This window comes from Phyllobates terribilis, unplaced genomic scaffold (assembly GCF_046119375.1).
Source record: "Phyllobates terribilis strain yellow unplaced genomic scaffold, ASM4611937v1 Scaffold_2__4_contigs__length_985480577, whole genome shotgun sequence".
NCBI lineage: Eukaryota > Metazoa > Chordata > Amphibia > Anura > Dendrobatidae > Phyllobates > Phyllobates terribilis.
Genome location: NW_027362762.1, coordinates 51,331,615 through 51,343,732, shown reverse-complemented (window position 1 = coordinate 51,343,732; position 12,118 = coordinate 51,331,615). Strand labels below are relative to the sequence as shown.

The following is a 12,118-nucleotide window of genomic DNA, read 5'->3' as shown; positions in this document are numbered from 1 at the left end:
GTCTCTATTGTAGCACCCTATCCCTCCAATTTTTAGAAAATGGGAGGGGCTTAGTCTGTTTTGAACCATCCTTATGGGAGGGGCTTAGTCTGTTTTGAACCAGCCTTTAGCCATCAAAGCTCCTCACCTTAAAGTTATAGATCACATTTAAATAAAATTATGCCGATCTGCAACCACCACTAGATGGAGCTCACTGCATACAGTGTTCTTATTAAAGGGGTTATCCATCTATGGGGACAAATTATTGTAACATTTTTTGCTTAAATACCTGTATTTGGGGCTTAAAAATTATTTTTGCAATTGGGTTTTATCAAAATTAATCAAAAATTTTACTCCTTTTTGCCTCCTATATATTGCACTATCTGTTGCCAGCTGCAGAACGAGTTGAGGATTTTTACCCGAGTTTGTTCTGACAGTCTTTTATCTAGCTCCTCTCAGCTGATTTATGACCACAGACCGCTTCAAAGTTGAATGAGCAGAAAAAAGAGCCCGTAAAAGCTAAACAGTGCAAAATTTTTAATGAAACCCAAATGCAAAAATTATTTTTAGCTTCAAATACAGTCATTTAAGATTTAAAAAAAAAACCTCCAAAAGTCCCCTTTAATTAAAGGGGTTGTCTGTAAATATTACATTGATGACCGACCTCCTGTTCTAGGTGCTGCTGGCGGATGAAAGTGCTCAGTAGTGGAATTGCACAGTACAGCTCTCTTTTTCTGACATGCTCTAAGCTGATTTGTCCACAGACCACATCGAAGTTGAATGTGCAGGGAAACAAAGAACCTGTAAAAGCCTAACGGTGCAAAATGTTTAATGAAACCCAATTGCAAAATTGAATTTTAGCCCCACATACATGCATGTAAGTAAAAAACAATCCCTCCCTAAAAAATTTCCCAAAGCCCCCTTTAATTAAAGGGGTTGTCCGGGAATTTTACAATGATGACCGACCAGCTGTTCTCGGTGCCGCTGGCGGACGTAAATGCTCAAAATGCTCAGTCATGGCGTTGGACAGCACATCTCTTGTCAATGGCAAAGTGGCCGTGGCCGAATACTGTGCATCTGCCACCTTTTCTAATCAATAGGATGCGCATGTGCAGTACCTGGTCACTGCCACTATACCATTGATGGCACTGTGCTGCACGGCAACTGGGCACATCCGGTTGGCATCATCGTGAACAGCAGGGGTGCCGAGTGTCGCACCCCCACCGATCAGATATTGATGACCTATTTTAAGGATAAGTTATCAATGTAAAAGTCTTGGATAACCCCTTTAAGATCAATATTGTCCTTTTGCTTTTTTTATGTCTCCAAGAGGACACATGCAGTGCTTTTGTGCTTCTAAAAGTCAAAAATTACCTAAACGAAAGTCTTCTGACCCCCAAGTTTCACCGTGCTCACGATTTGCATTACGTGCAATCTTTACTAAAACTTTCCTGCTTCGTTCTAAACTTCAAACTTCGGCCCAATGAAACTCGCGGCTCAACCTGCAGAAGAAAACACAATCCGAATACATCCACATTTATTTTAATTCTCACTGCGTGTTTCCTGCCCGGGAATCCAGTTAAATACAGTATAATCATACCTGCGCTCGCTGATATTAGGCAGCCATGCCTTTCCGGTGGCAGCGGCTTTAGAAACCCGCATAAAAGCGCTCGCTCAAAGAACGGCTGGATGTAAATCTGTTCTCACACTGTGTAAATGGATCTCGCCTCGTGAGCTTTCAGCGTTCCTATCCCAAGGCTGCCCAGAAGCGGCACAGACTGTGCCATTCCACTCGCTATGCCAGGCCCATTACTGAACAACGTCTACCATGGAGAGGAACAGATTTAGCCGTATTTAGGGATAATTTTGCTTTTCCGGGGCTCTTAAGGGTGTTTTCACGTTTGTTACAATCCGAACAAAGCATCAATTGCTTTTTACTTAGCGGTTTTACTTTTTTTATTGTTGGGTTATATGAGGTGGGAAAAAAAAACATTTAAAGGAAAAATTCAGCTTTTGGTGAACCCTTTCCCCCTCTTCTTTTTTTTTTTTTGTCAAACCCTGAAGACCAGGTTTGTCTGACCCAATCCTTGCTTCCCCCTATATTTATTATATATATGGGCAGCACGGTGACTCAGTACTTAGCACAGCAGCCTTGCAGCACTGGGGTCCTGGGTTGAAATCCAACCAAGGACAACATCTGCAAGGAGTTTGTATGTTCTCCCCATGTTTGTGTGGGTTTCCTCCGGGTTCTCCGGTTTCCTCCAACACTCCAAAGACTGATAGGGAATGTAGATTGTGAGCCCAAATGGGGATAGTGGCAATAATGTCTGTAAAGCGCTGTGGAATTAATGGCGCTAGATAAGTGAGTTAAGTAAGTACAAAATAAATATCATTGGAAACCATACTTAAAAATTAGGAACTGCCATGGGATTCACAAAGAGTCCTATAAACATATACAGACCCCACTTATTTTGTGTTGCTAACATCTTTCAGGGCTTCACATCTGACTATGGCTCCTTTATGATTCTTTGTTTGTATACTGCTGAGATGTTTTTTAGTACAGACATTTTACAGCAGTCTTATTTTCCAGCTAAGGCAATACATTACAGGCAACTGCCATCAACATCATTATTGTGACTGTAGCCTTTGGGAAGTAGCATGGGATTCACAAAAAGTCCTTTAAACATATATGGACCCTGCTGATTTTGTGTTGGCCTCTTATTACGTCCGGAGTCTCGTTATGTTAGGTTCCCAATATTCTATAGAGTTGTCTGTGGTATCTAGTTGGTTCTTAGTCTCTATAAATGATTCACCAATGTCTTTTCAGAACTACAGCAGTTTAATCTTGCAAAGCTGCTAGAAGTGCACCATGCCAGCTCGATACCGACACATAACAGGCTACAGCTTTTAGCATTGTCATTCGAACTATAGCTTAAAAATTGGGAACCGCAATGGGGTCAACAAAGAGCCCTGCAAATTCTTTTGCACCTGTTCATTTTGTCTTAAGGTGCCCATACACATTAAAGTAAAGCTCGCCTATCCTGCCTAATTTGGCTAGAATGAACCACTATCTATCATCATGACCGCTCATGAAGGTATTTGGGCCATTTTAAAATCTTATTACGTTTTAGTTGTGATCTCTCCTGAAATTTGCCAAGGCTCCTAAAGACTGCAGAAGTGTCTGTGAAAACAGCGCTCCACCAACCTTTTTTATTACCCTGACATCAAACTCTGGCAGCTAGAGGTGCATTCGGAGGGTGGGAACATGGCACATATGGAGTGGGGCTTGCCTAGTAGTAGTCTGAATGCAGCTTTGGATGTGGCTGGAGTATATAATTTATGACATGGTATATTATATGTAAAGGATATCTCCAATATTCTTACGACAGCCTCACTAAAGTATTTAGGATAATCATGCACTACGTCCTGCAGTACAAAAGCTCAACTAAGTAGAAGCTCTTTTTTTTTTTTTTCTTTTACAGATTATTACATTTATTTTTATTTTTTTTGTACCCTACATTTGCAAATGGAGCAGAGAAAAAAAAAACACTGGTCGACACAAGCTTTATCTACAGATGGGAAACAGCTGTGATTGCCACATACATATTTAATGGTGGGAGGATTTTTTTATTTTTTTTCATCTAAGTGGTTCTCAAACCTTTCTGGTCATTTTTTTTAAAGTGCAAAATTAAGTCAACCTAAGCTGTTACACAAAGTAGGGAAAATAATTTTTTTTATTTTTAAAAAGCATATGACTTTCACCTCTGGGGAGTGATTATTCTGTTCAAGTGAAAGCACCTGATGTGAAAATGGAATAATAAGGATTATCCGGTGGTCTGAAAAACATGTATTTAAGAGCAACGATAAAAGAAAAAAGAATTCAGTTTTAGAAATCTGAAAATGTTTACGTAAATTTTTAGGGGTAAAAGCTTTATCAGCGTCATCGTAGTAAGATAATAATGAATCCTTTGCTGGAAAAAAAAATACTAGGAGTAAAGAAGAGGTAGAGGACCCGCATTCTCCACCAAATGAAAGTGTAGTGTGATTCGAGGGTGAAGTAAGAGCGTAACAAGAACGGTAGCAAAATTGTATCATCGCTTTTTTTTTTAGATACATTGTTTAAAAAAAAATGGTATGGTGCCGCCATGACATGCAAGGGTGCAATATGTACATAATGCAGTACTGTGTATAAGGGGAACAGTATGGCCCTTAAAGAGTCCTATGGGGGCCCTATAGCCATGTGTATGATGCCTAACCAAAATTTTTTCTTCATTGGTTTTCATCCTCTATGACATGATCTCCTGCGAGGGATATGGGAGTGGGCAGGGGTTTGAAGTTCGGTTATTCATCCCTTTGCTGAGTTTTCATCTGTTATATCATCTGAAGCTCCTTTTATCAGTGTGATCTGAGAAATCTGCTCAGCCAGGTCTCAGCTTCCCTTACAGACTCTGTAAATAATGCAAAACTCAACCCTCCTAAGGGAGAGGCGGGAAGACTCCGGCGCTGAGCCGTCCCAGGTGACGATCTGAATTATTCTGCATTTTTCAAATACATAAAGCTCTAGATCAGGATCCGAGAGGGGGAAGGGATAATTCGAGACTTGCTGAATTATAAAGGTTACATGTTATACTAAAAATACACTCTTATACTGCCCCCTGTGGGAGAAAAAGTAATTACCATAATACTGCCCCATGTACAAGAACATATTTAGTTACCGTATATTGCGGCGTATAAGACGACCTGGTGTATAAGACGACCCCCCTACTTTCCTGTTAAAATATCGAGTTTAGGATATATTCACCGTATAAGACTACCCCTTTTCCAACGCATACCAAACACCGGTAAAAATTAAAAAAAAACAGATTTGAATTTAACATTGTCCTTTTTTTAATTTAAATTCTTATGACATGCAGGTATATAGCAGGAAAACTGACACTCATAAACATATTAAAATAGGGGGGACCCCACGTCATTTTTTGGGGGGGTCCCCCATTCTAATAGCTAGTAAAGGCTAGGTATTCAGCTGGGGGCTGATATTAGTAGCCTGGGAAGCTCCGTGGGTATTACCCTCTTCCCAGACTTCAAACATCTGCCCCAGCCGTCTGCTTAACCTCCGCTAGAGACTATAATGATGGTGGATCCCACGCCAATTTTCTTTTTAAAAAATCCTTTATTTTAACACTAAATGACAATTGAGGGGTTAATAAAGATGCAGTCCCTAAATTATTAATTTTGTAATTAATTTTTCCCAAAAATGTTGACGTGGGGCTTCGCCGTATTTTTGTGTCCAGCCAGGTACAGCAGGCAGGAACGGGCTGCACCCAACCACCAGCTGCCTATTTGTACCTGGCCGGACACAACAATATAGAGAAGGCCTTTTTTTTTAAATTATTTCATGAAATAATTTTAAAAAAATTGACGTGGGGCTTCGCCCTATTTTTGTGTCCAGCCAGGTACAACTAGGCAGCTGGGGGCTGGAATCCGCAGCGCAGGGAGGCCCAAGCTTTCTGGGTCCCCCCCGCTGCAAATTGCAGTCCGCAGCCACCCCGGAAAATAGCGCGTTCATAGAAGCGCCATCTTCTGGCGCTGTACCCAACTCATCCAGGGCCCTGGTGCGGTGGCTCACTGGGTAATAAAGGGGTTAGGGCCAGCTTGGCATTATCAGCTGGCCCTAAGCCCGAAATTCATGGGGTCACGCCAATATTAGACATGACCACCATGAATTTCTAGTAAAGTAATTAAAAAAAACACAACACCCAGAATAAAGTCCTTTAATTGAAATAAAGACACAATTTTTTAATGTTCTAAATTAAACCATACTTACCGTCACGCCCATTCCAGCTGAAGCCAACGATCTCCTGCAATAAAAGTAAAATAATAAAGCAACCTCATCCTTACCTCTCCATGGTTCCCAGGACCGGTCCAGCTCTGCTACATTCACATGACAGGCTGCACCGCAGCAGAACGCTGCCGTTCAGCTTGCCATGCGGCAGACACTGAGAAGCGCAGGCATGCTTGTGCTCCTCAGTGTCTGACTGTGACGGCATCCAGATGAGCCGAGATCATGTCCAATGAACTCGGCTCACCTCATGCACGTCACTGACAGCGTGGGAAAATTCTCCTGCTCCCCGCATGCGCAGTAGAAGTTTCCCACGCTGTCAGTGACGGACGTCCAGGAGGTGAGCTGAGTTCATTGTCGGCTCATCTGTATGCCGTCACAGTCAGACACTGAGGAGCGCAAGCATGCCTGCGCTTCTCAGTGTCTGCGGGATGACAGGCTGGATGGCGGCGTTCTGCTGCGGTCCAGCCTGTCATCTCGATGTAGCAGAGCTGGACCCGTCCTGGGAACCATGGAGAGGTAAGGATGAGGTTGCTTTATTATTTTTCTTTTATTGCAGGAGATCGTTGGCTTCAGCTGGAATGGGCGTGATGGTAAGTATGGTTTAATTTAGAACAATAAAGAATTGTGTGTTTATTTCAATTAAAGGACTTTATTCTGGGTGTTTGTGTTTTTTTTAACTTTGACTATGGGGTTAGTAATGGGGGTGTCTTATAGACGCCTCTCCATTACTAACCTGGGCTTGATGTCAGCTGGCATTATAAGCTGACATCAACCCCAGCCCTATTACCCCACTGCCACCGCTACAGGGCAGTGGGAAGAGCGAGGCTAAGTGCCAGAATTGGCGCATCCTATGGATGCGCCATTTCTGGGTCGGCTGACGGCTGGTGTTTCTAGCCTGGGTGGGGGCCAATATTCATGGCTCCCTTCCTGGGCTATTAATATCAGCCCCCAGCTGTCTGCCTAGCCTTTGCTAGCTATTAAATTAGGGGGGACCCCACGTCATTTTTTTTGGGGTGTCCCCCATTTTAATAGCTAGTAAAGGCTATGTATTCAGCTGGGGGCTGATATTAGTAGCCTGGGAAGCTCCGTGGGTATTACCCCCTTCCCAGGCTTCAAACATTTGCCCCAGCCGTCTGCTTAACCTCCGCTAGAGACTAAAATTAAGGGGAACCCCACGCCAATTTTTTTTTTAATAAATCCGTTATTTTAACACTAGATGACAAGTACAGTAACCAACACTGTCACTGTACTTCATATATATGTGACTGACATGTTTCTATCTATCTAATCTATGTGTGATGCTCTATTCTGTCTGTTATAAATTGTCGGGTACAGATGCTGAATTGCCGGCCGGCTTTTTTAAAGAGACAGTGCATGAAAACACTATTATTTGTTTTAATAAATCCTTTACACTAAATGACAAGTACAGTAAGCAATACTGTCACTGTACTTCATATATATGTGACTGACATGTTTCTATCTATCTAATCTATGTGTGAAGCTCTATTCTTTCTATTCTAAATTGTCGGGTGCCGGCTTATGCCGCTGCTGAATTGCCGGCTTTTCATATATTGTCACAGAAGCGATGCGAACTTCCCTGCTCCGGACACAGCGCAGCGCTTCTGTGACAAGTGAAAGCTGTCGGCACAAAAGCCCTGCGCTGTGTCCGGAGCTGGGAATACGCAGCGATGTGTCCGTTTCAGCACAGAAGCGCTGACTGTCTGGACCTACCGCCACCGTATTTTAACTCCCTCCACCTTATATTAACTCCGACATGGCAGGGATACGGCCACGGCAGCTTATTAACACCCCCAGAGTATCCCCGCATGTCAATTTCTGAAAGTTCAAAAGCATTACCGGCGTATAAGACGACCCCAGACTAGACAGAAGATTTTTCAGTCTTCAAAAGTCGTCTTATACGCCGGAATATACGGTATTTATTTAATTCATTTAGCACCATCATATTCCGCAGCGCTTTACACACATGATCATCACAATCCCCACTGGGGCTCACAATCTGTATTCCCTACCAATATGGTTTTAGCGTGTGGGAGGAAACCAGAGAAGCTGTAGGAATTGCACGCAAACATGGGGAGAACATACAAACTCCTTGCAGATATTGTCCTTTGGTGGGATTTCAACCCAGGAACCCAGTGCTGCAAGGCTGCAGTGCTAACCACTGCACATCTACCCCCTATGTACAAGAATATAACTACTATAATACTGCTCCTTATGTACAAGAATATAACTACTATAATACTGCCCCCCATGTACAAGAATATAACTACTATAATACTGCTCCTATGTACAAGAATATAACTACTATAATACTGCCCTTATGTACAAGAATATAACTACTATAACACTGCCCCCTATGTACAAGAATATAACTACTATAATACTGCCCCTATATACAAGAATATAACTACTATAATACTGCCCCCCATGTACAAAAATATAACTACTATAATACTGCTCCTATGTACAAGAATATAACTACTATAATACTGCTCCTATGAACAAGAATATAACTACTATAATACTGCCCCCTATGTACAAGAATATAACTACTATAATACTGCCCCTTATGTACAAGAATATAACTACTATAATACTGCCCCCATGTACAAGAATATAACTACTATAATACTGCCCCCCATGTACAAGAATATAACTACTATAATACTGCCCCTATGTACAAGAATATAACTACTATAATACTGCTACTATGTACAAGAATATAACTACTATAATACTGCTTCTATGTACAAGAATATAATCACTATAATACTGCTCCTATGCACAAGAATATAACTACTATAATACTGCCCCTATGTACAAGAATATAACTACTATAATACTGCCCCCTATGTATAAGAATATAACTACTATAATACTGCTCCTATGTACAAGAATATAACTACTATAATACTGCCCCTATGTACAAGAATATAATCACTATAATACTGCTCCTATGTACAAGAATATAACTACTATAATACTGCTCCTATGTACAAGAATATAACTACTATAATACTGCCCCCTATGTACAAGAATATAACTACTATAATACTGCCCCCTATGTATAAGAATATAACTACTATAATACTGCTCCTATGTACAAGAATATAACTACTATAATACTGCCCCTATGTACAAGAATATAATCACTATAATACTGCTCCTATGTACAAGAATATAACTACTATAATACTGCCCCCTATGTACAAGAATATAACTACTATAATACTGCTCCTATGTACAAGAATATAACTACTATAATACTGCTCCTATGTACAAGAATATAACTACTATAATACTCCTCCTATGTACAAGAATATAACTACTATAATACTGCACCTATGTACAAGAATATAACTACTATAATACTGCTCCTATGTACAAGAATATAACTACTATAATACTGCTCTCTATGTACAAGAATATAACTACTATAATACTGCTCCTATGAACAAGAATATAAACAAATGTGTATTCTAGTAGTTATCTCTCTATATATATATGACCTCCTGTACTTTTATCTCATGGATCCTCTTCCCCTCTTGCAGACATGCTTGTGTGATCCGCGGTCAGGTGATTACATCAGATGGGACCCCCTTGGTCGGTGTGAACATCAGCTTTGTCAGTGCACCTCTTCTGGGTTACACCATCAGCAGACAAGATGGCAGGTAACAATATCTACAACAATTTAAAAATGATCAAATAATTCTGTTTTCTTTCTTTTTCTTTCTTTTCCTGTTTATTTACTTTAGAACGTTGTGTGGTTATTGAAGGTTTGATCTGGTGTCTATGGGGCCGACCTGTGATTAGTGGGGGAAATGTTTTGCTCTCGGTTGTCTTCTGTCAATGCTCAGCTTTATACAGAGCTAAAGTCAGACGTATACTACCGCACAGTAGTGCACAGCTGTCGCCATACTGATCACTGAGGCCAGATAGCTGAGGCAGCTTAGTGGATTTTAACAGCGCTGCAACATAATTCACTCGCGACCCCGGAGGAGCTGTTACTATGGACAAGCTGTCAGGAGTGAAAATTAAATAGTATCCCCCTCCCCTCTTCTTTTCCATTCTGTCATCTTCTAAATGCACGTGCATAAGTCTAGGACCCCCTCCCTGCATGTTTGCTATGGGAGCATTACTATTGACTCAGGCTCCTGCTGCGAATTGGCGGCTTTGGGGTCACGGAAGAGGCCGATGCCAGCGGGGCCCAGCTCTGCAGACCTCTAGTTACTGTGTTGCCATTTAAAGGGTGTGTAGAATTTTGTAACCTATTTTTCAGTTTGCATATGCAGCTCCTATACGGAGTTATGTGTGTCCTTGGTTACAGACCTCAAACATACTTTGTGCCATCTGACCCTCATCTGCTCTCTGTATTTACCAAGAAATATACAGGACTGCAGGATCTGACTACACAGGGTTAGTTTGTAGTCTGTTACCATAGTGACAAATAAGTTTGCATGGAAGTTGTATGCAAAAATTAGGGGTGTTTTTTGTTTTGTTTTTTAAGACGACGTTGCAAAGTTGGCTGCATTTTTTTTTTTTTAATTTGTGTTTGATTCCAATAAATGAAAACAGGTTTGCAAAAGTGCTCATACCCTCTAATGCGAATTTCGAAGCCCCACAAGGTATCTCGTTTGTAAATCCGTAGCCGCCATATACCGAATAGATTTATATTGGCGTTCAACTTGCAGATGTAGAGTGGAAACGACATGTAAAAGTGTCATGGAAAGGAGATTTATGTGACAAAGAAGAGGTGCGTGGAAACATCTGGGAGCAATCATCATAAATAAGTTATCACGCCATGAATACATTTGTTTGGAGCCTTGTAGGAATCCTGGCGTAACAAGCCCTGTGTTATATTGACAATTACCCAGTAATGTTGATCAGATTAGTGCATTGGGGGATCGGAACATTTTTATTTTATTTTTTTTTATTTTTTTAAATCTTTATTTTTTTTAGTTATTTATCATTATTATTTTTTAGATATATTTATTGAATTACTCCTTTATTTGTTTACTTGTACTGGAATTTATTATTGTTTTTACCTGCATATTACATATATTAGATCATATGACGGTCACATGGTATAATATAAATATTAGATTTATTCTATATATATTTATCTATCTATGTGTGTGTATGTATGTAATATATATATATATATATATATATATATATATATATATATATGTATATGTAATATATATATATATATATATGTGTGTGTGTGTGTGTATATATATATATGTATATAGATAGATAGATAGATAGAATTTTATTTTTATTTTCAATTTATTTTATTACATTTTTACCAGCTCATTACATATATTACATCATGTGGCATGCGTGATCTAATGTATATGTAATGAGCTGGTAAAAATTAAATAGAATAAATTCCAAAGTAAATAATAATAAAAAAAAATAATAATAATATTTCTATTAATTATAATAATTGATTTCATTTATATTAGATCATGTGACCAATACAATATTTAATTTTTATTTATTTTATTCTTTTAATTTCTTTTCGAATTTCTTTTATATATATTTTTTTTACTGGCTTATTACATATATTAGATCATGTGACTCTGACATGGGATAATTAACTGAAATGTGTTATTATATTTCTCTAGGTGGAAATAATTAACATGGAAATTAAACATTTTGCTTGCATCATTATGACATTATATTTTTTTTTATATATAAATATATTTTAATCTAGTGTGATTTTATTTTAATATTGTATTGATTTTAAATTAATTGTTTTTTTATTGGGATTTTTGTTAATTTGATTTCCCAATTTTTTTTTTTTAATTAAAAATAATTATATTTTATTTAATAAATGTACACATCTTTTTTATGGATTTGTGTGTTTTTGCTTGTTTATTTTTGACAGCTTTGACCTGGCAACCAACGGTGGCATCTCCATCACGTTGCGGTTTGAGCGGGCGCCGTTTATCACGCAGGAGCACACGCTCTGGTTGCCCTGGGACCGCTTCTTTGTCATGGAGACCATCACCATGAGACTGGAGGAGAATGAGATCGCCAGCTGTGACCTGAGCAGCTTCGCCCGTCCCAATCCCGTCCTCTCGCCGGCTCCGCTCACGGCGTTTGCCAGCTCGTGCTCGGAGAAGGGTCCCATCGTCCCTGAAATACAGGTAAAAAAAAACCCCAAAAAAAACAGGAACTTTGGCGGCTCATTGGTGTCCTGTAAGTTTTGGATTTCATCCTCCGGTCACATCAAAGCTTTAATGAAAATGTTGCTGACAGACTCTCGGA

General features: G+C 39.6%; 1 protein-coding gene across 11 annotated transcripts in view; it reads left to right on the top strand.

Moving 5' to 3' along the window:
- Nucleotides 1-12,118, top strand: part of TENM4 (teneurin transmembrane protein 4) — a 1,569,569-nt gene that overhangs the window by 1,516,719 nt on the left and 40,732 nt on the right. For all 11 annotated transcript variants that reach the window (XM_073661697.1, XM_073661699.1, XM_073661700.1 and 8 more), the window contains 2 exons: nucleotides 9,391-9,510; nucleotides 11,736-11,997. In XM_073661697.1, the coding sequence (XP_073517798.1) occupies nucleotides 9,391-9,510; nucleotides 11,736-11,997 (382 nt within the window). The remainder of the gene's footprint in view (nucleotides 1-9,390; nucleotides 9,511-11,735; nucleotides 11,998-12,118) is intronic.